At 40.6% G+C, this 26,672-nt stretch overlaps 1 protein-coding gene across 1 annotated transcript; it reads right to left on the bottom strand.

Annotated features, from left to right (window-relative positions):
- Positions 1 to 200: 200 nt before the first annotated feature.
- Positions 201 to 23,177, bottom strand: OLFM4 (olfactomedin 4). Its single transcript, XM_056499289.1, has 6 exons — positions 23,069 to 23,177; positions 20,790 to 20,867; positions 17,056 to 17,208; positions 10,860 to 11,072; positions 9,816 to 9,969; positions 201 to 2,415 (listed from the first exon to the last, which is right to left on the bottom strand). The coding sequence occupies exons 1-6, from the start codon at positions 23,147 to 23,149 to the stop codon at positions 1,622 to 1,624; spliced, it is 1,473 nt and encodes a 490-aa protein (XP_056355264.1). The 5' UTR covers positions 23,150 to 23,177; the 3' UTR covers positions 201 to 1,621.
- Between the last annotated feature and the right edge of the window lie 3,495 nt (positions 23,178 to 26,672).

Here is a 26,672-nt window from a genome sequence, read left to right as displayed (position 1 = left end):
ATTTCCATGCTGGGAAATAAAGCTCTCCTTCCGTACTTGTTGACATACAGATTCACACCATTGCATTTTTCCTACTTAAGCACATGCAGTCCCAGTGAGTGCAGTGATCCTGTTTCAAATATTTGGTGCCAAGGGTTCCTGTTGCATCCCAGAAATTACCTATTTGTCACAAACAGCTTTAAATGGCTCTATAGAACAGATTCTTTGAAAACAGTTTTTTATTAATACAAAAATAATCATTTGCATACATGTTGATTTTGATTATCAGAAGACACAGACATGGTTGCATATGTAACAGAATAAAATGAACCAAATGAACTGCTTTCTCTGTCAATTCCAAGCTCTGAATTTCAGTGTATTAACTTGCTTTCTGACATGATGAAATAAGACATTGTTACAGTACACATATTCAGAAACTACCACATAATACCCATTAAAAAAATGAAAACCACATCATATATTCAACTAGTTTGACCAGACTACTCATGCTTTCCGCAAGACCTCTTACTTTGCTGTAAGACAGAATTACCCAGGGAACAAATAGGAGCCTAGATTAAAAAGGCTCTCAAGAATCTAATTACAGAATGACAAATATTTTGAAAAAAGGCACATCAAATAACACATCTGTTATTCTATGGCAATGTATTATATACACCAAGAGCCACTCATGGCAAATAAAGTCAATGGGAGAGTTTGCATAAACTAAGAAATGCATAAAGTAAAGGAAAACAGTGTTCTTTCCTCTGCACAGGCTGGAAAATGGAGTCTATAGCTAGATTGTAGCAAGACCATTCCTAGGGCCTGTTTAGATACACAGAATTAGCAAGGGAAGCAGCACAGGACAGAAGGGAAAACTGATGAAAACCATACTGCCAGTTTTGCTTCCACAAGCACTCCGGTAAAGCAGCCTGGTAGCGTGGCAGCTAGGGAGAGTGTTGAACTGCTTGGAAGCAGCTATAGGTGGGGCCAGGGGCCACTGTCCCACTGCATCACTGCTGTCGAGGACAGTGAGCCCTGTCCCTTCCTCAATGGCTTGTCTTCCCTTCCTGTGGTAGGACTCACACAGCAAAGTGCATTTTTACCCTCCTTCCTGAAGCCTTGAGCCAGATACTACTGCTTCCAACTAACAAATGGATTGCTGTCTTCTGACTAAGTCTTCTTCCTAATCTGTTTTAATCCTTGAACTAATTTCTCTGAGGCCTCATTTCACTCTGATGAAGATCAGTGGAAATACATTCTGTTTCTGAGTGCCTTGCCTGTGTTGCTCTGACAAATGCAAATCAGTGGGTAATTAGCTACTCAGTCACCAGATAGTCTGTGCCCAGCTATTTCTACAAAGAAAAAGCACTAAATCGATGCACTAAATCTACCCCCAGAGACAGGACAATTGTAAAGCACTAAGCACCAATAAACACCAAGCAAAACCTAAAAAACCCTGTAGTGCCAACTGCTGCCAGCAATATTAGTGGTCAGAGTGGGCAATCCAGGTAAGTACCTGTATGATGCCCTCACATGCAGTACATCAGACCAGATGAACTCTGAACTGGCAGTAGAATTGTCTAAAGATCGATTGGATTTCTCATATTGACTGCTGCCAGTTTTATCATATGTCCCTGAGGTGCTAAGCCTGAAAAATCACATCATATCTTACAAGGTAACCATCACTGTAAACATACAGCTTCTGATCTGTGGGGCTATAATCAATACTCTGGATTGTATCTAACTTTTTATCCATAATGATACTAATTCTACCTTCTTGACCAGTACTTGTGTCATACATGTAGAAGATCTCCTCCTTCTTAGTGTTCAATGGCCTTGTGGCATAAAGAACACCACATATCATGAAAGCATTGGAAACAGATGGCTTGTACTGTCTTGTCTGCCAAGTATTTAGCACATCAAGTGTGGTCTCATTGAGCTTGCTAATCACAATGTTGCCCACGTTATTTTCAGTTGAATATATTACCCATAACCCACTTTCATCCACAGCAAAATCTATGTCCTGCCATGCTACTCCTGCATAAGAGAAGCGGTTACCAACAGCAGCACCTGGAAGACCCTTCTTCAAAACCTGCGTGTTTGTTTTTATATCGTGCTTCACCATAGAACTCGAACCATAAGCATGATAGTACAAATGATTTTTATAAAGGGCAGCACCACTTCCTTCCCCGTATGTTATTCTCCTTTCATACATGGATTTAAACAGCAGCAGATCATCAAAGGATCTATAAATTCTGAAGTATTCTAAGTATCTCCCCTCGGTGTTCAATGGTGCAACCCAATAGACTTCCTTCTCTGGGTCAGAGGGATAGTAATCTCTACCCCAGGATCCATATTTGTAGGAAAATCCTCTCCAGTTCAGCTTGGCAACATAAGGCTGGCTAACATTCATCAGTCCACGGTGAATGCAGGTACCTGTAAGTAAAGAGAAAAAAGACAAAGCAAAGAGTTTTTCTAAATGTCATTACTAGCAGAGAGGTTTTGCAGACCATAGCCTCCAGACTGTGTTCAGTAGAGAATAGCTTTGTGACCAAGCACAGACATAAATGCACAGTTTCATATGTGAAAGGCTCATTTTGGGCCAAGGTCAGCAACTGGATGGCATCCAGTGTTCCAAGTTGACTCAAAACTCAGAAAAAAAGTAGAGCTCATATTATTACACTTATTTGAAAAGGAAGGTGGGGGATTAATTCACAGAAAGTAAGTGCTCGCTGTGCTGTTCCATACAAGGGATGGATTCTGTTTCTACCCATTTGAGGCAGGCCAGCCTGATGCATTAGGAAATCCCTTGGAAAATACAATTTCAGAAGCATTTTAGGTTATTTTCTACCTCAGTGGCATTGAAAGCATGGGAGTTGGGGATGAAAAAAAGAATGAGGAGCATCTGATTTCTGTGTATTTCACTGTGGAGGGGAAGAAAGGAGCAGCAGCAGCAGCAATTCCAGAGTCATATTTCAGATTAGCATTCTGCTGTCAAAATCACAGCTTTACAACTGTGTGTCACAGCCACATGGTGCCTTCTACCTCAGGCCCTCAAAGAAATCTGCAGACAGTAACAATCACAGCCCAGGAAATGTAGACTGATATTACTCTGACTTTTCATGTGGGGCGACTCTAAAGAAAATATGACTTCAAGCTGAACCAGAACAGCTCTGTTTTACACATATCAACCACAAAAACATTTTCAGGATCATGGAAAAAATAATTTAAATACAAGACACAGTTTCCTTTTACTCATGCTGACATTCCTGTTTCCTGATAAATTCTCAATATTGTAAGTCACTAGTAAGTCACTCAAAAATGTCCCTGGGCTTCTGATGAATGTGAAGCTGCCACTGGCCAAAAACACCATGCACTTTTCCAAGTTTTAACATTAGTTTTTTGTGTTACAGCCACAAAAGTGTCCCAGATTTTTCTCTGTAAGGTTATCTTCACCTGAGGAAACAGGGACAGAGATATCAAATGGCTAACACCATCTCAGAAGCTAAGTGGTACTCCAATGTTTCCAAGTTCACCAGGGTGTCCTAGCCACTAGATAGTCTCCCTTTTTAAAGAGGGAATACAATATGAATAGACTCAAGTCTCACACATCAGTTAGTGAATAAATTAATGGCCACAAATTTTGGTGTTAATAAATGTTTTGCTCCCTCAAAACATGAACTCTGTGCACTGACAGCTATGGTGCTGATGAAAGTCAAGACTATGTTTTGAGGTTTTAATACTTAGAGTGGGAACCATGTCACGATTTCTTGCAGCTTCTATGACAAGAATGGCTCATAAGGTCAGTCATACAATGGGATGTCTGGCATATAAATAACCTCTGTCTTAGTACAAAGAAGAAAGAGGAGTAACAGAGAAAGATTTTATCTTTTGCCTTCAAAGCTGACCATCCTTAATCATGGACAGACAATACTTATGGGGATGAATTGGAAACTCCTGAAACCATGGACAGAAAAAGTCTAGAAGACATTTTGGTCTCAAAGGCTTTGCAGTCCATCTCACAGAAAGTAGCAAAATTAGAGGCAGAGCAGTCTGAAATATTCTACTTAAAAAAAGACTGGGAAGCAAGATAATTGGTGAAAAAAATGCACAGTTGCAAAAGCAGAGAAATCTTTTCCTGATCTGCTTTGCCCAGGAAAAAGGTGCTCCACCTGTGGGATTAGAAAATCTATGTCCTGAATGTTAGTATTGTCCGAGCACTGACATTTGTGCTGATGTGTAAAGTTGATTTGGTCAGTGAAGCTCTGCATGTCTCCCCTTTCTCAAAATGTACTCTTTCTCTGCTTCTACTACATAACACCTTCACTCCTCACAGTTTTGTACTGTCTTATGCTAGTGACTACAACCTGAGGGACATCTGATTCACCTGCAGCCTCCTCTCAACATCTGTGAGGAAGGTGGGGAGTGATTTGTATCAAATATAAATCACTATAATGAGACAAATCCCTATGTCCCCAGGCCATGTTGGCAACATCCTTGGGGTCAGTATTGCCCGTGGGATGAAACTTCATCACTGAGTCTCCATCTGATGGCAGAGAAGGTGGCACGAATTGTAAACACTCCCATCTCCTCCCTCAGACACTTTTGTGTCCTGGGTTTCTTGCAGCTGAAACATGGCATGACCCTGGTTGAATGCTGCTTTCCTTCATGCCACCAAGAATCCGTTCAAATCAGCATTCCTGGCTGGGAGCAGATGAGCATTTAAGCATGCACTTAAGTGCTTTACAAAGGACGAGGCCCTGGAGCAGAAACCTCATTTCCAAATATAGCACATAAGGCAGGCACTGCTGTATGGCTGGCCAGGCTGTATCTCTGGAAATGGCACGTAGCATGTCTAGTAACATGGCCTCAGCACTTGGCACAGCTACCAGCATTTGGAGGTGCTTACACCTCAGCTCATGCAAAGGAAGAAAGCTATGGCAGCCAATGCAAAATGGCTTGCAGCCTGCCAACTTCATAAATCAATTTGAACTGTTTTTTTCTCGTATCTCTATTATGTATTGTTACTCCTGGCATGAGGACTTCTTTAAAGCTGGTGACATATTGAATATATTACAGTGCTTAAATCACAATAAACTTATCTCAGAATTAAATGGTTATTAAATGCTCTAAAACTCTTCATTTGTTTAAAAAAATGTAGCACCAAAGCTTGCAGGTAGTGAAGCACTGCTAAGCTCATCTATATGCGACCTCAAATAATTTTTCATGTCATTAAGCAGAACACAGTTCCAGATTTATTTTAATAATTTATACATTGTTTCATAAATAAAAAACAAACGTGTGTTCAGCAGAGAGACCTTTTTTTACAAAAGAAATAATAAATTATTATTTCTTCCCTTAAAGAGATCTCTCTGCTGAACACTTGTTTGGTTTTTATTTATGAAACGATGAATTATTAAAATAAAGTTAGAAGTGTGTTCCGTTTTAATGACATCAAAAATTGTCTGAGGTTTCCATAGAGTATGTGCTTGATTTTTATTTCCTTGGAAATTCTCCCATAATTATTACTTTTTTTTACAAAAATCCTCTGTGGTAGTCAGGGGTGATCTGTCTTTCACACAGGTTCAGAAGAATTCATTGTTGTTTATTTAATCTAAACTTGCCTCCCTGTCTAGGTCTTGTGGGAAAAAATGCACAAAGGAAACAAAGTGTCATGTAATTTTGTAAATATTAGAAGGTACTTGAAATAAATCCATATGTATTATTCAAACTTTCAAGTTTTTAGCCATTGTTTTTTCTCCATTGTTTTGGGCCACAGATAAATGACATCCTGGTATTTCTGCCTTCCTTTGTCTCATGCTTATGTAGCACAGAAGGGAAGGACTAGCACAGGTACATACACACATACTTGTCCCCAAATAAAGAACCAGTATCTCAGCCCAATTAGATACTAATCCTTCTGATTTATCAGAAAAAGAGCTAACACCTAATTTTCAGGACTGAAGGGAGCCTGACTTGCTTGGCTAACAGGCTACAGAACTGAGCACAAGGCACATGCTGCTGGGTCTTGCTTTACCCACTTCACTCTGAAGCACTGGCAGAGAACATCAGCTACTTACTCCAATACAGGAAAACATTCCAGCAGCCTCCTCCCACCAAGCAGCTGCATCTGATTGCAGAAGAGAAAGGACCACTCTTGACCCATGTAGCCAAGGGCTGAGATCCCAAAGACAGAGCTCTAAAGGAAAGGCTCATCCTAGCTGCTACTATCTCACTGTCACAGGAAGACCCACAAAGACACTCCAGTCTTCCACCAGTATCATGGGGGACAGACACAGGCTTGCAGCTGCATTAAAGAAGACCCATGTTGGCAACATCCAACTGGGGATAAGGTGGAGGGAGGGCTGGGTTTCATCTGACATGCCTGAAGGCAATAGAACAGCTGAGGTCCTCCAACTCGGCTCCCTCCAATGCCCCTGAATAAATGCATGTGTTTCCGGGCCAGTTCAGGAAGTCCTGGGGAGGACAACTGGCCAGTTCTTTTCAAGTGCCTCTAGGCATATCTCTCTGTTTGTGTATGAATGTATTCAGTGCAAAACACAACCCAAAATATTCAACAAACATAGATGGCTAGGGTCCATAGGAGGTAAAATATAAGCTAAGAGTGAAATCACTTTAAGACTTCAATAGGATTGCCTGAGTTTCAGCATTAGGCTACTCCAGGTATTCCTTCTGCTGAGACCCACTCACCAGTAGCTTGAAATCCTTAATTTCTGAGTGTATAAAATCCGGGAATATAAAAAACAAGGTTCTTTTTTTCCTTTCTTTCCATTTGGCCTTTGAATTTCATCTGATTCACTTCTCCCCGCTTCCTTTCTCAGATTATTTCAGTGAGGTGTAACACAGAATCCGCTACAGAGTCCTCAAAAAACCATCCTGGGGTCTTTTCTTTCTATATCTACCCAAATGCAGCCACATGAGATTAGCCCAAAGGAAAATGAATGGATAAAAATTTCTTCCCTCTGGAGTGGTGAGGAGAGAGATGCCATGAACCATTGCAGATAGGAAAGCCAGTGATAATGATGGGGGATGACTAGCTGTATATCAGACACTCAGACACATACCTCCTCACTCAGAGGGTAAGGCAAATGGAAACCAGTGATTTCTTTCTGCTATGTTATTTGAGAACAGACCTGCTCACTTGGAGAAATACAGCAGCAAAAGCCTTGGGGGACAGAGTCAGAGGGGCTGCATACTATAGCAGTGTGAAGCAAGAAGCTTTAATTAAACTTGCATTTAGACTCATGATCTTAGACAGCTTGGGGATTAGCCAAGCTCTCTCTAGTTCATGCTGCCTACCCAAAATATGCAGGAGAGAGGATGAAGGGGGAAAGAAAAAGCAATCTGAAAGCAGGACAAAGAGTCAGTTTAATACAAACATTATAAATATAATATGAACTAAAATCGGGGCAAGGCCAAGAGGTTTGGCAGGAATTCAAGGCATTCAAGCTTGCAGAGAAAACATACAGAAATTGTATTCAAACACACAAATGGGTGCTAGAAAGCTCCAGAGGCTTAGCTGTGAATGTCTATGCAGCACATCCAAAATGCTCTCTCACATACTTACTCCATCTTCCCAAGCAAAAATGTCTTAGTGCTTCTAACTGTTTTCAGATACAGTCTGCAAGACATGTAGTTGCTCTACAAAGTCCTGTGCACAATGATAGTTGCTCCCCACCAGTCACACAAAGTCACAATATGCTACTTCTGTGTGGATCAGCAGGGATCTGAGCCTAGGTAACACCTGGGTTATCAACAGAGCTAGCATCTTCCAACATGAACAAAACTTACCAGCCTACAACAGTTACTCTACCTGTCCTTTGTACCATCTTCAGAGAGCACACTCACACTAAAGGAGACCATGTGATAATACACTCACATTCTCCAACCTCTCCCAGGTTCCTAACTCTGGACAGAAACACTCACAGACACCAGAGATTGTCCTCAGCTGATGTCACTGCTGGTAACTCTCTGGAAGTTGTCATACCACATAGAGTTTTGACCTCCTTCATTCTTTTCTGCTACAATGCACTGTTGCATATGCAAAGGTGCCTGACCAGTCAGGAATAAGGCAATGCCAAAGGAATACCATTTTGGGATGAGATCAAGTCTATCTGTCTCCCTACCACATCCTGAGAAACATGCTGAATAAGTCTGTTATAGTCACAATTCCATGCAGTTCCATTTACCCATCCCAGAGCTACCATCCTGCTCTAGACCATGACTTGCCTATCCCTGTATGGAGCTGCACTCCAAGTGTAGTTTCCCCTTTCCTACACAGTGAAAGCTGCTGTGTCCCAGAGACACCAGCCAACCACCCAGATGATAAAAGCAGCCCTCTCATCTATCACTCATGGAAGTACACAATATTCTTGTTCTGGAACTCAGTACTTTTTCACCAAAACAAAAGCTTGCTGTAGGCTTGAAGAGAATGAGATTGTTTCTTTCCACACACCATCACCCTCAATAAATCAGTGAGATGTCCTTCAAGTATTTCTAAAACATCGTGAGGTTTATTTCATTGAAACATTTTAAGCCCTTCCTTAAGGAGCAGAGGAAGGCCTTGAGATTTTTTACTGCAGCTTTTTATTTCAGATTTCTCTGCTGTCTGATTCCCAGACAAGGTGTTACTCATGCATTCTGTCAGAGAAACACAGCAATGGCTTGCACAGCCATGAGGCCCTAAGGAGGGACTGCTCACCCTAAAGGGAGCTTGTATTTCTGTCTCTCACCTTTCCAATGAGATGCTTGAATTAGCTGTCCTCAAGGTGATGAGAGGTAAATGCTGGTAGGTGCAGATTCGTGCTCCTTGAAAGCAGGACATGGCTCCTCCTTTATTATGGGTTCCTCTAGCTGATTGGTAACCAGCTTATGTGAAAAAGCAAGAATCTTCCCCTGGGTATTGTATACAACATAGCACTCTGGCTAAAGGAACCCCATGTGTATAAAACACAACATGGTTTTAGAAATCCTCCTGTCTGTTAGCAACTGGGATTCTTGACCAGGCATATCTAATCTAGTGTTTCTAAATGTTTTGCTCCAGTATATCATATCTTACTCTCAAAATTTCTCAGACTATGATTCACTCAAAATGTGACTTTTCAAACTGAACACAATGTTCTTTCACCACACACCCCATAACTCTTGACATCATTATATGAAGTGTGTTTTGGGAGCCACCAATCCAAGCCCCAGAATATAACCTTTTCTAGTTAAGAAAACCTTAGTTCCATTGAAATCAGTACTACAGCTCCCCCTCATCTTCCCGAGACAAGAATTTTTCCCCAGGTCCCTTGACCACCTACTTTAGAAGCATCTTTTGACTGTGGAGTAAAAGTAATCTTCAAGCTCCCTTCTGGAACTTGCATCTCAACAGTTTTAGTACATCAGCAGTTGCTCATACATTTTCCAAGCAGCATTAGAGCAATATTACCATGAACACAGGTCACTTTCACAGGAACTACTAAAAATCAAAGCCAGTTGGTAAAAAAAATAACTTAGCACAGTTAATTGTTCTGGAGAAAAGAAAAAAAAAGGAGAAGAGGGATACAGATTCATTTTTCACACTACAGGTGAGAGGAAGACTGCAACGTCTTCTAGCTGAAGACAGCTACTGTGTTTGTAAGACTTTGATTACTGCCTTCATTTTCCTTTTGAACCATTGATGAAATGTTAGGAGCTGTCTGCTTGATTTTTCAAGAGATAAGGAGTATCATTACAACTGTATTTAATATTAACCAAGAGAAGTATCTCCATTTGCAGTTCTAACCATGTATTATATTATCTCTTCTGTGTTATCCCACAGAAATGCTTACCTGGTGGGAAATAAGGGGGTGATGGAATTTTGGTTGCATTCTCTTCACACTCTTTCAATCGATTCTGCAGAGACACAATTTGTCGACGAATTGCAAGGACGTTGTTTTTGTCCAGTGACTCTAGTTCACTTACTAGTATAGTCAGATTAGTGATCTAGAGGGGAAAAAAAAGACAGTAAGTTTAATGTCAGTGTTATTTTACAGATATTTGCAGGCAGGGCTGCTCACAGAGGATGCTGCAGAAAAAGGTTCTAAGAAATAGGCCTTATCCTTGTAGCCTCAGCGTGACATTTCCAGCAGAGTATGCAATCACAAGCATATACTTTTAGACTAAGTTGTATAAACTATGCAAAAATAGTGTTATTTTACTCATAGTGAAAAAATATCCAGTAAGTCTTAGGCAAGTACTAGCAGTTAAACATAAAGTATCACAAAAGTATCTGCAAATTTTATTTGCAAAGATAAATAGTAATTTTAACCACCTGCTTGATGATCTAGCGGGCAATGGAGCAAATGAGATTTCACTTTCCATCTTAAGTAATTATTCTCTCTAGATGAGTGATTAACTACAATTTCGAAAATGTGATTTATAGTCTGCTAGGAAGGTGATAGTCTTTCCCACTTCTTGATTTCATATTGATTGGGCCACTGCCTTAGCAACCAGCAGCTAATTTTTTAATTATCTAAATTAAAGCACAGAGGCTTTCAAGAATAGGGGTCTGTAAATTAATATTTATTATAATAATTTAATCAGCCTGTGTTTAATGTTATGCAAAACTTCTAACTTTAAGAGAGATATTTGGCAAAACCAGAGTGGACTCCATTTGCTTTGGGGTTTCTTTACTTTTCTGTGCTCTGTATCAAGGAATAAGATGTTAATACATTTAAGGTCAAGCTTTCTTTTAATTTATGCTGATGAAATGCTAAAATAATTCAGCTAGCTGCAGTAGAAACAGACTGCACTTCCTCAGCCTAAACACGAAAGAGAGAATAGACTATCTGTGTATTTGAACCCTCTGTGGCTTATTAAGACCTTGGCAATACCTCCAAATATATTTGCTCAACGATGGCACTGCTTCCAACAAGGCTGGGTTTCAGCTGAGTGACCAGTCTCTCTAGGTCACTGATTTCCACTTTCAGTAACTGGAAGTCCAGCTCTGTGTAAGATATGCCACCCGTCTCCACTTGCTGCACTCTGATGGTTAGATTGAGGATTTGCTGCTGATACAGTTCAATTTTTTCTGAGTACTCCCTAACCTGAAAAAAAAAGAAAAAAAAAGATACATATTGAAGTCCAGGCTGGCAAATAAGATAAGCCTGTTTTACATCCTTTTCATATTTCTGAGTACCCAATGCATAGCTTCCACATACTTGCCATATATATTCTTCCCATAAACAGCATAAATGTAATTCTCATCACATACATTAAAAAAATATGAAATTTAACCTTCATTTATTGTTGGCAGTTTCACAAAATCCCCTCAGGAATGCCTGGGGATAACCGAAGGCAGAATTTTACTCACAGTCTTCCATTTTCTTAATTCATTGCCAATATTGTCTTACTGAGCTAATTTTAACCTCAGTATGCCAAGAACTTACATTGGTGAAAATTTTATTAGAAAATCTGCAGTGTATTATCTATCAAAAGCAACCAGAGAAGGCTGCAAAATGCAATAAAGTATTCCCAAGTTTTTCAACTTCATTTCCTATTAACTCTGAATCCAAATAGGACTTTACCCTGTGTATATTTGAATTGTGTCAAACATTGGCAGAACTGATTTGATGCTTGTCTTTGGGCAGGAAGGAAATATTTAATCATAGTGTTAAAAATCAAATCTGGTTTAAATGAAAGTGTTAAATATATGGCTGGTGTTAGCTGGAGTAATTGATACAGCAGTCTTTTCAGTCTTTGAACCATTAAATAGTTGTCCAGATAAATATATTTTCACACATATATCTGCTGAGGTAAATGCCACAGTACAAGCATTGTGAAGCAGAATGTTAAGAATATTATATGGATTTGGGACTTCCCTTAGAAATGGTAGTTCCTTGAAATTTAATGCTTTGGTGAAGGGGCACAATTTCTCTCCCATATGCTTCATATATCATTATATCATGAAAGATAAGTAGGAGTAAATATAAATAGTTTGTTGCACTAGTAACTTTATATTTATACCCTCAGATGGTATTTGTGCCTCTATCCACAGCACTGTAATTTCCATTACTATTAATTCTTCAGCTGAAAGACAGCCTACACCTTCTCAAGCATTCTTGCATTATCTTAACATTAAATAAAAGTTAGTACTTTTTTACCATTGTGTCTGAAATCCTGCCATGGTGTGAAGACCATGGGTTTCCTGTTTTTTTGCTCTGGCAGCAGCCCTTAAAACAGGGACTCAGAAAAAACCCCACATTTATCAAATGATTCCTTTCAACCTTGATTGAATCCCTTGTGTACCAAAGAGGAGGTATGGGAGATCATGGCATCAAAATTTATGAAGAGGAACCTTTAAGATCATAAATTATTTAGTGATGTGGATTAAGGAGGAGAAGGATAAGAGTAGATCCTCTGTTCAGAAGTATAATTATCAATAATGGCACAACTACACTATAAATCTTAAACCACTACAAAAAATCCCTTCATGGACATACGTAGTATATACCAAAACCAGGATACTCAGTTCCAAGTATTTAAATCTGAGTTTGAAACAGACCTCCTATTCTAGATGTGTGCAGCCAGACTTCAAGCTGCTCAAAACTGTGATGTTTCCACAAGCTGTAGCAGAAGCACCCTGGCTCACAGCACTGGATGCTCTAGATCTCCCATATCAAACCAGGATAACTTCAAGTTATTGAATTAAGAATCAAAAGTTACACAATTCAAGTTATACAATTAAGAATCAAAAAATAACAGCTTGAAAGACTTAGACCTAGTTCCTTGTAACTGGCTAGCAACAGAGATAGCTGGGATTACAAGCCCTGGCTGCCACCATCTTCTGGTAGAGAACAGCAGGAGGAACCAATCCTTTCGGAAAAGTCAGAGGTAATTGGACCTCATACTTTCACTGATCACCAAAATCAGTTTGGCATTGAAAGAGAACTGGAAAAAAATCATCTGGAAAAATTTTTCAGAGGTGAATGTTTAAACTGTGTGCCTAGAGTTTGTTTGACAACAAAAAAAATAAGAAAGAATATTACTACAGCCTGAGAAGTACCGAGTTAGTCCATTTTTGAGCAAAATTGCACTGCTGTGTGAAGCTATGTCTATCACAGAGGTATCTGGAAATCTGTCCAGGTGTTCATAACCTTTCTCATGGTAATACTGCTAGTAATTAATAACCTTTCTCACAGTAATACTGGTAATAATAATGCAATACAGACCAAATGTGCAAATCACTGAAATAAACAGGCTGCTGGAATTAGTGATGGCTACTCATTAGTGAGAAGCCTGTGAATTTGAAGTTTTCTCCAGGGTTTTCAGAGCCTGGACAAAATGCTGAGGGCTGGAACAAGGCATACATAGTTATTTTAGCCGTGACTGCAGAATGCAGACCTGAAGTTCTGCTCCCATATCAGAGGATTTTCACTCAGTCAACCATCTAGGTCATTTAAGGACATGTCACCACCATCCAGCAGAGTATAGCTGAGCCTGAACTAGCACCATCACTCTGCAGTGCTCTGCACAGCCACACCAGCGTCGCAGGGAACTCAAGCTAATAGCTCCCCTGGAGAATTATTGGACAAATAAAATTTTCTCAGCAGTGCTGCACTAACAGGTCTATACTGCTTTTACAGATAAACCCAGCACATATGTTAAGCATTGCAATGCTCTGTGTGGAGATTCCCACCTGCTCAGATCTGCTTTAGGAGTTTCTGTGGGTTAGAAATATCAGTAGAAAAAAGAACACAAAATTGCTCTGTTGATTGGCAGATAGATTTAAGCAGCTTGTAATCCCTGCTCTTCTACTGCATCTACCTGCTAGAGACTGTAGTCTCTTGACAGGCTGGCACAGAAATTCTGTGCACATCCTATTTTTAGGGATATAGACCAATAACTAGTACTGATTGCTGCTGCATTTGTCATAAAAGCCTAAAGTAGGGTATGGTGAGTGCATAGGGCCTGGATTAGCCCTTTATGGGAAGAAAATGGAACTATGTAAGGTATATGTATGGAAAAACACCCTCAGTTTCAGTTTTTCTTCATTCCAAGCATTTTCACCTTCATTTAATGAAAAGGGCAAGAAAAATCTGCAATGCTCATTTAGTGTGTCATTTACCTGCAACTGGTATTTATCAAAACAGGTTTTGCAGCATGCAAGCAGACACTTCTCCAGCACATATTTGGAGAGTACAGAAGGGGGAACAAAGGTGCAAGATGAAGATGCAAAAGAAAAAATGTGAGAGGAATGAGGGAAGATAAGAAAGAAATTACAAACCAGCAACTTTCTAAAATATCTCAGCCTAGGACACTGACTTTGAGCAGGCTTGGCCTCTACAGATCCATAAGGAGCAAGGCTGGCAGTCTGCCTTCTCAGATGGAGAAGAATTCCACTGCAGGTTAACCTGTTTTGAAAAGCAGGGGGCTTTTTTGCTCCTGTTTCTGTTAAGTGAGAATGTTGTGGCCATTGTGAGCAGTATTCTGAAATGCACTTTCTCTCCTTATTATCTTGTGCTGATCCTCCCTTGTTATAGAATTGTCCTCTCCCTTTTCCTATTCAGAGGAACAGCCAATTCCCACTTTGCTTTAAAAGGTTAATTTTCTTCTGTAATCATAATTATGCTGGCAAAGGTTGATGTGACAGAGGAAAAATTAGTCTGGTATTTTCAGCCTACGGTTTGTACTCACTTGGCACATGAGAGCATCTCTTTATCTGCAAGCTTCCTTGCCTGCTGATTCTATAAAAGGACCCCCTTGCTTTTTGAATTAGCCAACAATCAGGCAAAAGGTTAATGATTCAATCAGATTGTTTATCTGGGACTTTTAGCACATGGAAAGCATCCTTAAGAGGGTCCAATCCTGCAGCTCTTATCCAGGAAATGTTCCCATGAGCTTCAAAGGGTGTTTAGAAGAGCAACAAATGCATGGATTCTCAGAGTCAAAAAAGGAAGCATTCAGTAGAAATCCCCACTTCTGTGGTGAGACTAGGTTATGCACGCATGCAATTGCAATTGCATGCATGCATTTCCCTAGGAATTTGCTCAGGATCATTTCTAATAATGATCAACATTGAAAGCTTGGTTTTCCTCTATTTCATTATTTCCTGGTCTCTATGAGTATTATCATGACCAGATTGCATAAGAAGCATTTTTTCTACAATTGGAAAGGCAAAGGATTTTAGAGCATGGAGATTTATGCATGACAGGACTCAGAATACTTAAGTTCAGATATCAACATGGTAATGCTCAAAACCTCTCTTCTTTCCACAAAAGAATTAGAACATTATAACTGAGAAATCTCACACACATCAATTTAGACCAAATTCAATCTGTTCATTTCAATTTCTGACCTAAAGTGTCATATCACGCCAAAGTATATGTCACACTTCAACTAGATGCATTGTAACACTGCTTGGCTGATTGGTCTCTACAGGATGAAATTCAGTGAAGCCTGAGGTAGGTCAAGAATTTTCACTGTCTACAACGAGAATTGCAAGTCGAGGTCAGTGGTCACTGTGGTACACTGCTGGGCACAGAAGGGTGACAACAGTCACAGCAGCTGACACCAGCTGGCAACATAGACATTAAAGTCTAGGGTGGGGACTTGGCTTGCCCTGATTTTAGAGGTGAGTTTCAGGTACAAATATGGACCTAATTTTAGGCATCTCTAGTAGCAGCCTGTGTTTTTATATGAGCAAGATGTCCAAACTCATTGGAAATCTGAGGCTGTCCACACAGAGAGATCAAGTAGCATTTGAGATGCTCCCATATCTGGTTGGCACTGACCTAAAGGGAACATGCACCATTCAGAGGAAAATACCAGTAAGAGATAGGTTAGACCAGGGCAAGAGACTGGGAAAGGTGGTACACAACCACCCTGAAGAATCATGCCAATATTTGTCTGGGAATCATGCCTCTCATCCTGTCCCAGCACAGTTACCTTCAAATGCTGGCACTGACCATAGTGGGAACAGTATAGGAGCCTGAAATCTCAGTGATTTTCATGGCTTATTAACCCTGGGCTGCACTTCCATGCTCCAAAGGATCAGGTAACTCCTGTGCTTGAAGGCAGCAAGACTTATGTCAGTTTGTCCTTCACATGCCTGCTGACAGCTGAATGTGTTTCACTGTTAGCTCCAGCTCTTTCAAAACAAACTATTTGAACTGAAAGATCTTACCACAGGATCCTACGCCTGTTGTTGTGGGTTTTATGCACAACTTCTTATCTGTTCTTGATTATACCAGAGGAGGGTTATGAATATTTATGATTAGAATTTATAATTTAATGCTTTGCCTTTTCTGCTGATTAATTCAAGGACACTTCATTTCTTGAGATGCTTGCTTTCCAAAGAAAACACTTTCTGCTGGACACCCAATCTGAATCCTGAATATTTATCCACCATAAAAAGTCAAAGGCAGATTCTTGCCTTCACAGGCAGCTTCACCCAGTGCACTTCAGCATGTGTATGTTTGCCCGAGCTCCTCAAAAAATGGATCTCAATTCATGCAACAAGCAACCAAAGCAGTGTGTGTTTGTCTTCAACAGAAATGCATAATTCAGCAGTCTCACTGCCACAGCTTCAGATGTTGACAAGAAAGATTTTTTTTTTCATTTATTTATTTTTCCCTGTGAAAGCAGAAGCAGTGAAGGGGCAATTATTCACCTACTTCTTCACTCTGGGCTGTGGTGACCTTTCCCCTCTTTCCCTTCACTGCCTTCTCACAATCTGGCTGGCTTGATACAAATAATAACACATGAAAGAGCAGGAGGCTTGTCTTCCTATAGCATCATGTAGCAATCACAACCTAATAAAACTGAGCCAAAAGAGGAAAAAAAACAATCATTCTTACAAAATATAAGATATCTCTAGCTGAAAAAGCCTAGAAAAAGATCTGAGAATATTCAAATATATATGATGTTAAAGTGCCAAAGATTAGAGATTTAATCACCTTTCTCCTTGTTCTTAGAGAGCCCTCTTTCCCACTGTTTGAAAGACACACCACAGAAAAATGCTGACTGCTGTACTTTTTCATTCTTCAGAAAAGATACAACTGTTATTTTTAAGACAAAAGAACACCTTACTTTAGAAAGCTCTGCCTCAAACTTCTGTGAGAGCGTTGTGGTTATAATTTCCAATTGCTCAACCTTCTGCACTGGAAAGGTGGTATCTGGCAAGTACACGGAGCACTGACAAGTTCCCTCATCATTCACAGAGCCGGACACATTGGCAAAGAGCTGCAAAAACAAATTGGTAAGAAAAAAAGGGTTAACATTCTTCTCTAGAATCAGCATCTAATTCTAGTCATCCTTCACCTTTTTCTTCCAAGGAACTCAAAATATCTAGCAATTTTTATGACTCATCCTTACAAATCTCTCTAAAAATAGTTAAATACTGATTTAAAGATTTTACCATTGGAAAAATTGAGACATATAAGAGTCCTTACTTTCCCAATCTTGTGGACAACATTCCTACGATAATAAAATAACTTTTCCAGCAGATAGAAAAGCAGGAAACAGCAGGAAAATAATAATGTAGTAAGTTAGGTCTTACAGCTACTATTCTGTTCATCCAAATTGGACAAATTATTTAGTCATTTACATCCATAGAGAGGAAAGCACCAAAATAGATCTAGTAACAGGGAATGTTTTGAAAAGAAAAATCTTTCATTTGAAGACTTGCAGCCAGTCACAGCAAACAGACGTGCATTTAATTATACACCACTGAAAGGTGATGAATTAAATATGCAGGTTTGGCCTAGGGTAGAGATTCTTATTTTGCTACAAAATATTACTCATAACACCCACACATCACAGCCCACCCATCCATCCTTGTGGGTAGTTGGCAAAGCCCTTGCCCATGAATTGCCTTGTCCCATTTGTCTGCATGTTCACAGCATCATCACCAAGCAATGCACATGAGGGACGGAAAGGTCAGGGCTGGCACCTCCTGATCTTGCCATAATTTACAGCCAAGGCACACTGTAGTCTATAAACACCAGGCTGAATACTGAGTGTGTTCAGAGCAGTTCTTTTTGTTTGTACACAAAATGTTTCCAATTCATAAACCTATCACGAATTTATTAATAAAGATATTTGATGTTACTTTAAAATATTCTGGCACACACTTCAATGCAGCTGCATATTTTAAAGCTACAGACTTGGTCTTTAAACACTTCTTTGTATAATCTCTTCTCCTGTCTTGCAGAAATCCCAGTGTTATTCATGGGTTTTCTCTTTTCCTTTCCCTCTTAAAAATAAGAAAAGCAAACAACAAAACTATGTCCTGAGAGCTGACATTTCAGCACTTCTTCCCTTGCTTTTTTCACAGTGGTTTCAACTAATGTCCTTACTGAAAAACCAGCCCACGACACACTGTGATGACCAGCAGCAAAGTTGTCTTGACCTGTGAGCCCAAAAAGAAAAGAGCAGCAAGCAGGAATCATCCCAGTTCACACCTCTGGCAACCTCTTTACTGCAGTCACAACAAACTGCATGCATCTCATTTTGAAAGAAAGCGTGAAAAGTAGTTTTATCTGTGTTATTCAAGCACCATGGGCCTCAAACTTCATTCAGACTGTTGAAGACATTTAACATGAAAGGGAGCAGAGAAGTATCTCATGGCATTCCAGAATGTTCCAGCACAAAACTTCCATTGATTTCTCTGCCAGGAAGGCTACCAAAGCACTTCTGAAAATCCCACTGAGAACATATTATGTCTAAGTTTCCAAGTATTTTTGAAGATATGGCTATCAGTATGTAAATTACTATAAAAAGTAGTTCCTAAGTCACTTAGGTATTTCTACACCTCCGAGTCCTCAGAGCATTGGCATGGTTAGGATGGCAGGCAAGTTGTTCAGCAATAAAAAAAGGAACAGATGGGAGAGACCAAAAGAAGAAATAAATGTGGCTCAGTGAGTATATGGGAGCTTCTCTGAGACTCTTGCACATTAACATGCTAATTTTTATGTGGAAGGCATTGTGTTCTGTTCCTTCTCTGCATTACACACAGACAAGTACATGTATACAAGAGAGAGTATGCTATTCATTGTATAGCAATAGCTATACCTTTATATACTATATCTTTATGTGCTATGTCTTTGTATGCATTATATACCCTGCTGTAAACTACAGTCTCGACTGTACTACACCAATCAGATTTCTAGACTTACCCAGCCTATTTCATGTGCTAAAAAACGCCTTTCATAAATGTGTATATCTCCTAAGAAACCTTGAACCTCCTGCTTTTAACCTCCCTGTGAAAAACAATTATCTTTTAACATTTGAATTAGGAAGGAGCTTTGAGTTGAAGGCAGAGCTTCACTGCAGTAAGTGCAGGTTATATTGAAGCCAACTGCTTCCCCCAAAGAGTGGAAGCAGCCTGGGCAGACAGAACTGCTTCCATTCTTCCACTAACATTACAAACATAGGGATCATGATGTTGACAAGACCAAGAAGCATTGTTTAGTTAAAAGCCCCTTGGGTCAATAAGTGCTTCAATCAAAATATAATACCAGCCAAATGACAACCATGTAACAAAAATGTCTTCCGTCATCCTGTAGAAAAATAGATGAGATAGACTGCTACTTTTGATGGAGTTGTATGGTTTTTAAAGTTTAATAATTTATACAGAATTCTTAAAAGACAGCAAACTGTCCTAGCCTGCAGCAAGGACTTGACAGCAACATTTCACTCTGTAAAATTAAGCTGTTACATATACATATTTGAAGCTATGAGAAATGTTCCTTTTCCACATCCCTTCAAATTAACAAAGGGAGTAGGAGAGAGCAGTTACTCAATTTTCTGAAAATCAGGAAATTTGTCACTGTAGCCTCGTGACATTCTCAGCTCTAAATCAGCTATTTGCTCATCCTAAGAAAAAGAATGGGATCCACAGAAAGCACATAGCAGGGTCACAGTAGGGACAGAAGGTACCACCTCAGATGGGCAAGGAGTTGGATAAAGTTTTGGTCCTGCTAATCAGACTCTGAAAGATAGCCCTGACTCCATCTGACTTTCTAAATGCTCTGCCAGAGCCAGAGACTCCACTCTGTCTCAGAAGAGGTCCCTTCACACACCCCATATGCCACACTGGGCTTGCCCAGACATACAAAAAATCTGCTGTGAGGCTGAACCTGTGCTTTGGATCAACTCTGTTTTTGACAACAATTTGCAGGACCATACAGAGCAAGTGTGGCCCATTAAATCTGCTCCAAAGTGAGCACGTTATTAAACAGTCACTGATACAAAGAGGAAAAGAAACCAGACTCTGGACCCTGCAGATCATGGGCTTAAGCACTGTACCAGGAGGCAGAGAAATAAGAGTCAAGTCCCTCTATCACCAAATAGCTGATAATATTTAAACTAGATAGAAGAGGGAGAATCAAGATTTCTCACTTCCAGCAACCACAAGTGGGCACTCCTCAGAGGATGCTTTCAAGGCCCTGTTCTAGTTTATGAGAGTAGTCTTCCTCAGAAAGATTGTAATCCCCAAACTGTTTGACACATTGTCATTAAAGCTCCAGGGCCCCATCTGTTTCATGTCTGCGGTCCAGTTCAGTAGCTACAAGGTTAATGCCAAAGTTTTGTCTCTGACTTAAGGCATTGAATGCTATGGTAACAGTAGTGATGATTTTGGAGATTCACTACTTTCTAAAATACTGGATACACAACACAAAAATACTTTTTCCAGGCAGCACAACTAGCTTACACATGTCAGAGTTAAGTAACTAAGTGACTAAGTAGCATTTAAAGAAAAGGACACAAGTTCCCAAATATGGTCTTTTCTGGACCATATTGAAGAATAGTAATGGTTATACCTTTGGGGAAGAGCTCAATTCACCATTCATGGTCCTAGGCTGAGTCAGATATGGAAGCATCGTACTGAGATGTGCAGTCTGAAAAGCAAAGGAAAGGTTTTTTTAGTGTGATTTCCTGCATATTGGCACCATCCCTTCCACACCAGTTAGCCCCCATCCTGCAGCTCCAAAGCACTTTGATTTTATTATGGGAGATATCCTGAGCAACTGTAAAATTTTTGATCTGCTGCTGAGGTGACAGTTTCCGTGGGCACAACGTCACTTCACAGACACCTCTTCCTGAAGAACAGTTCTGTGTGACCAGAGCAAGGCAGGGGACACTCAGCTTGTCCAGGAGGTGTGAGCTGAGGATGTGACAGGCAGCTGTGGCAGATTGCATGGCAGTCTAAAGGGACAGCGCCATGTCCCTCTGCCCCAAATCCAGAGAATACTGTCTTCCCAGCAGGAATGTCCCTTCCTCACCATCTAGATCATGCCCCAGCCTCTAAGCAGAGGACTCACTGCCCCTTTCACACCAAGCTGTCAGGCTTAGGAAGCTGTGATGGCTGGGAAACATGTCCCACTCTGCTAGTAGCACCTTGGAGGTGACAGCACCCCACCGTGGAGAGGGAGCACTGGGAGAAGACACCGCACTGCCAAGGATACAGTCAGATCCACCTCGGGAGCCTTTTATGCAATAAGAATATTTAACTTCAACTTCTGTCTGTGGCTAATGCCTGCCCTCCTGCCACAGCAAGGACAGCAGTTACCACCCTGGCACCATACTGGGGGTTACCATGGCCCCACACAGTGTGAAGAGCATGGTGCATTCCCGTGATGCAGCACACTGTGACCTGTAATGGGGTCTCACCAAAACCTCTGTCCAACTGGGAATTGGAGCAAGACATTCTCAATGTCAAATGGTGTAACAGACAGAGCATCAAATGGGCTTCCCCAGCAACAAGACATTCACCACTGAGTCTTTCTGCACTTCCCAAATCCCAGCTGGAACCCTGTTCCTGAGCCAGGGGATGGTGGGGAAATCCAAATGGCCGGCAAAGGGCAGGTCTATTAAGTGGCATAGTATAAACAAGCTTTGTGGGACAGTTTGTCAAATAAACCCTCTTGAACAGGCACTTGTGTGCTCATACAATTACACTGAACATGATGGGCAGCTGGTAGCAATTAACAGTGTTAGGGCAGAGCATCACAAATTGTGCAAATTACACAAACTGAGGACTAACTTAAAGCTAAGCAGATTAAGGAGGACTTTCTCCCCTATTAAGCTTTCTATGCTCAGCTTATCAACATACATTATAACACCTCCATCTTGAATTTTGCAACTTTTCATTCCTTGAGCAGATAAAAGCACCTTCCCAAGAGATGCTAACTTCACTGCCTGCATCCACAACACTCCCAAACTTAAAAAAATGTAACTAGGAGCACACAGCAATTTTCTGGTTAGTGAATAAACTAGATAAATTAGAAAGAATTATCAGGAACTAAAATGGGGTTTTTTCCCTCAAATTTTAACTAATAAATACCAAAAAGCAGTCATTTTTGGTCAAACAAAACCAAAAAGCTTTGCTTCATTTAAAAAAGTTCTATTCACAAACTCTTTTTCTGAAAACTGAAGCCCACTTTAAACTTGGGGGGGAAAAAAGGACAGTACAAAATCAAAACTATCTTTTATTAATTTAATTCTTTGCTTTAAAAAAGTGTTTTTTAGTTTTTTCCTTCCCCCCTTGAATCTGATGTCGCTTTTGGAGGTTATTTTTTGAGGTTATTGTGGGGATTTTTCTGATTGATTTGGTCTGCCTCAAATTTCTCTCTTGCCCAACCAGATACAGTTTTTTAGGGAAGAGGGAGAGCACCCAACAATAACCAACCAATATGGCATTCATGTGCCCAGTCACGGAGTATGACAGCAATCATGTAACCGGGAAAGCTGCCACCTCCCAATTCCTTCCACATCAAAGATGTGGATCTGTTCCTGCTATAAGCCCTTGCTAATTAATTAGAAGCTACACAGAGCATTTAATATCCACTCAGATCCTCACTGGGAGTTGCACTCATCTAACCAAAGGCAGAATTTAACTCTGACTTTAAACCTGTGCCTAACTTTTACATTTATTACCCAGTCCCTATACATTAGCTGGGGGGAGGATGGAGGAATACTTTAAACTTTCTCCATCCGAAGACCTTAACATTTATCTAAAAATTTTCCAGTAACCTAAAAATAATTTTCAGCAATCTAACAAGAAGGCAACAAAGCTCAGGTTATGAGATCCCCATCTTACCGCTCCTGCTGCTGCTGTTGTCACACCCACAGCACTCATGCCATGCATGAGGAAAAGCACAGCCACCAGTGTGTGCTTCATCTTCTCAGCCTGTGAATGTAACAGCAAAGGGAGAAGGGATGTCTTTTATAGTCCAGTCTGGGGATTTCCCCAGCCAAACCTTAAGGAACTTGTATGATATTTTTACAGGTTTTGGGTAAGTGATGTCATGAACTCATATAATAACCAAATTACTAACGTACAAAGAACCCATGAATTACCATCATAAATTAACTATGTCCAGGAAATCTTTTCCATGGGGTACAGTATCTTAATCTTGGTTCTATAGAACATCAGGTGTTTATTTGCTATGAGAGGTAAACAGACCCTTACAGCAGCTCAATCGTAAAAATTATTGTAGATACTTTGAAGATTCCTTCAAAGTTATGTAGACAATACACATCTTTGTGGTATTTATTACTTCTTAGATGTACAGAGAAAGGCAGGTCAGGCTAGACTGCTCACATACCAGAACCATGTTTCCCAAGGGCCAACAGACCTTTGCCAATAAGTAAAATACACAGAGGTGTCTACAGCTTTTCAATTCCCTTGATTCTCACATTGCACAGGCAGGACACAGACTGCCTCCGATCTCATTCCCAGCAGGTTTGTGTGTCATATATTAACACGATGTGCCCATTAATGCTTACCCGTGCATTAACACTGTGTACCTATCTATGCTTACTCGCCTGTTCTCTTTTCATGGAGCTGCATTCCACCTGACCACAATGATTCACTGTCCTTCCTCCAGAGCACTGATCCAGAGAGATGAAAAAATGCAATTAGGGCGGCCCCCACACTTCCCAGCTGTGCCACACCACCCTGTGAGAGGCAGCAAGCTGCCTGTAATTCCCACAGCACCCAACCCACCATGGGAATTCTCCTCTTCCAACAAGCCTCACTTGTTGATCTTGATAGAGTCAGTTGCAAGTCTCCTGCAGAAGAAATTAAAACTTCTCTTCTGAGTTCTTTGGATCACTGGGAAAATGAGCTTGGTGTTTAGAAGGAAGGTTCTAGTCAGAACTAAGGGAATGGCTGTATCTATGCACTTGTAAAAGTCAAGAAGTCTGTAGACCAAAACATGACCATGACTAAAACACAATTTTCCTTTTCCTTCTTCATTCTGTCAGGCTTAGCTCTTCTGAGTAGCAACAAAAGGCCATAGCTGTGCCTAAGTGAAGAAAGGGGTTAGAAGACCCTTATTCCTTTCCAAAGTTGGTGGGCAGAGGTCAGGGCAGGAGCAGTAGTACTTCTGAGCAGCAATGCTGCCTCATATGAAACTCACCTCCCTGGTGAGGAACTCTTAAGGCTTCCTTGTATGACCATAGTACTATCAGCTCCAGGTGGCAATGGGAAAGCTGAGGCTTAGGGCAAATCCATGCAAGAAAACCCTTGAGAGAAGCCATGTCCATTGGAGTAACATGTTTTTTAACTACAGCTTTGCATAAGTGTAAGCTTCCTGACATATTCACAAGGCTGGCAGCAGCATCTTGCAGGGTAAGGATATAATAACTTCTTGCAAAGGCATTTTTTCACAGCAGAAGCTGCATCTCTACTGGAGGATTTCATGGCTAATAATTCAATGTAAGATAGACAAGACCTGGAAGGCATGTGATAATGTGTAAGCAGAAAGAACCAGAGCCATGCTGGTAGAGCAAGAAAATGAATCCAGGCTTCTTCCTCTCAGGTTATAGTAGTGTGCTTTCCTGTGTAAATCACAGAGCTGTCAAGGAAATGGAAAGACTGATGCTGTAAGTACAGTTGGGACTAGAGCCCTGAGCTCCAAGAGAAGCAGATTGGCCCCTGTCAGAGCAGCTGAAGGCTGTGAAATATCTTTTGCACTACAAGAAAAATTCTTTGACCACACCAGAGTGGAATTCAGATGCAAACCAGCACAAATGTGCTGCAGACAACTGGTAAGCCTATGCTGCCCACCAGGGTAGCTCTTCTCTCAAGTTGTGATATCCTAATATTGCACAATTGCCACTTCCTTTCCAGAGTTCTTTTGGTTTTGGGGTTTTTTTGAGTGAACCAGCTGATCTCTATACAAAACCAAGGGAAACTCTGGAAACCGGTCACTCCCAAAAGGTGTCATGGATAGGGGTTTGTTCCTTGTCAGCCCTGCCTGCTCCTAACCAGCTCTCCAACTCCTGACATAAGCCCTTCCATCACATCACTTGTTATAAAATGCCACTCTGGTAGGCTTCAATCCGTGCCTCAGATTCTTTCTGATGCTCCAAACAAAAAGAAAGACCCCCACCAAAGAGACCTATACAAACCCACACAGAAAAATAATGATCACATCTTAGCACCAAAGGGTCCAGAAGAGATCTAAGAGGCCTAGTGTTTCATCATGTGGATACAAAGGAAACCACTGGGCTGTTGTAAGGGAACAAGCTCTGAGCAGCATACTAACAGGGCACTTTTCCTGAAGCCCAGGCATCATTCCAAGGGGTGAATGCATTTAGCACAATAGATGAAGCAGCAAGGGAAAGCACAGCACAGGTAAATCAAGCTAACAGTACAGATGCATCTGTATCTGTGAAAACTCCAGACTACTAGCATTCTCCATGCCCCATGCATGCCACAACTCCTTGTCACCTTTCAAACCTGAAGGCAGCTGCCCATGGTACCTACAACCCCACTGGACTTGCCAAGGCACAAGTGAGTCCTGCTGCCTGCAGACAGGGCAACTTTGAAGCATACATGGCCACACTCGCACGCTCCACTGTGTAGCAAGCAAGTGAAATTTTGTAGGCAGCTTTGTGCTGTCAGCATAGACATAGCATAGAGTTTGGAGCCTGATATCTAATCAGGAGAAAAACCTGTTTTCTGAGCATAACAGTGAGTCTCTGTTCCTTCCAGAGGCTGGGACTGCAAATCACCCATGAAGCATAAAAGTTTCTCAACGGTTTTTCTTTTATGTTTAAAAGGCAGATCCGAGATAGGAAGCAAATATTAGCTAAGTAATGATAGTTAATCAGTTGCTATGGCATTTTCAGCAGGATTTGTGTTTGCACATGACCTCACAGAAGACAATTGGGATCTACATTTTTATTCCTAATCAAAGCGTAATTAATGCTAAATAAAAATACTTTTTCTGGATCTATGTAGGACTCTTAATCTCAAAAGGTAACTTAGACTCATTTTCTGCATTTTAGAGGAGAGAAACTTTATATACATGCCATACAGGAAAGTTGCACTTATGTAGAAATTTCCACTTGGGAGAACAGGGAAATACAAGGATTTTCTCTTGGAAGAGCTGCACCCTCACCTGTACTTCCTTGTTTGCAACAGTCCTAGTGGGCAACTCAGGGCAAAGGCCATTCCTTTGCACCAGACCTTGTCTTTGGTTTCAGTGGGAGCTTTACAAAAAAATGCCTTCTCAAAAAGCACATTTATGTCTCTCAGACACTTGTTCAGCAGAGCCCTTCTCAAACCAGCCTAACTTATCACTGTTTTTATTTCAGCAGATATTATCATTATTATTATTCAACAGAGAGATAGGTGATTCATATCATCTGCTCTCTAAAGCTCGATCCAAAGTCATGGGAGTCAAATATTA

Source organism: Oenanthe melanoleuca, chromosome 1 (genome assembly GCF_029582105.1).
Source record: "Oenanthe melanoleuca isolate GR-GAL-2019-014 chromosome 1, OMel1.0, whole genome shotgun sequence".
NCBI classification, from domain to species: Eukaryota; Metazoa; Chordata; class Aves; order Passeriformes; family Muscicapidae; genus Oenanthe; species Oenanthe melanoleuca.
Note: the sequence above shows the minus strand (reverse complement) of the source record. Positions and strands in the feature narration are given on the sequence as shown.

Bases quoted from the DNA above. Each gene is read 5' to 3' on its own strand.
- OLFM4 (XM_056499289.1), bottom strand. From the start codon at position 23,149: ATGAAGCACACACTGGTGGCTGTGCTTTTCCTCATGCATGGCATGAGT. The intron at 17,209-20,789 runs GTATAACCATTA...TTGTTTTTGCAG, and splicing joins AATTGAGCTCTTCCCCAAAG to CTCTTTGCCAATGTGTCCGG. The intron at 9,970-10,859 runs GTATTGCCAAGG...TTTCCCCTCTAG, and splicing joins TTGAGCAAATATATTTGGAG to ATCACTAATCTGACTATACT.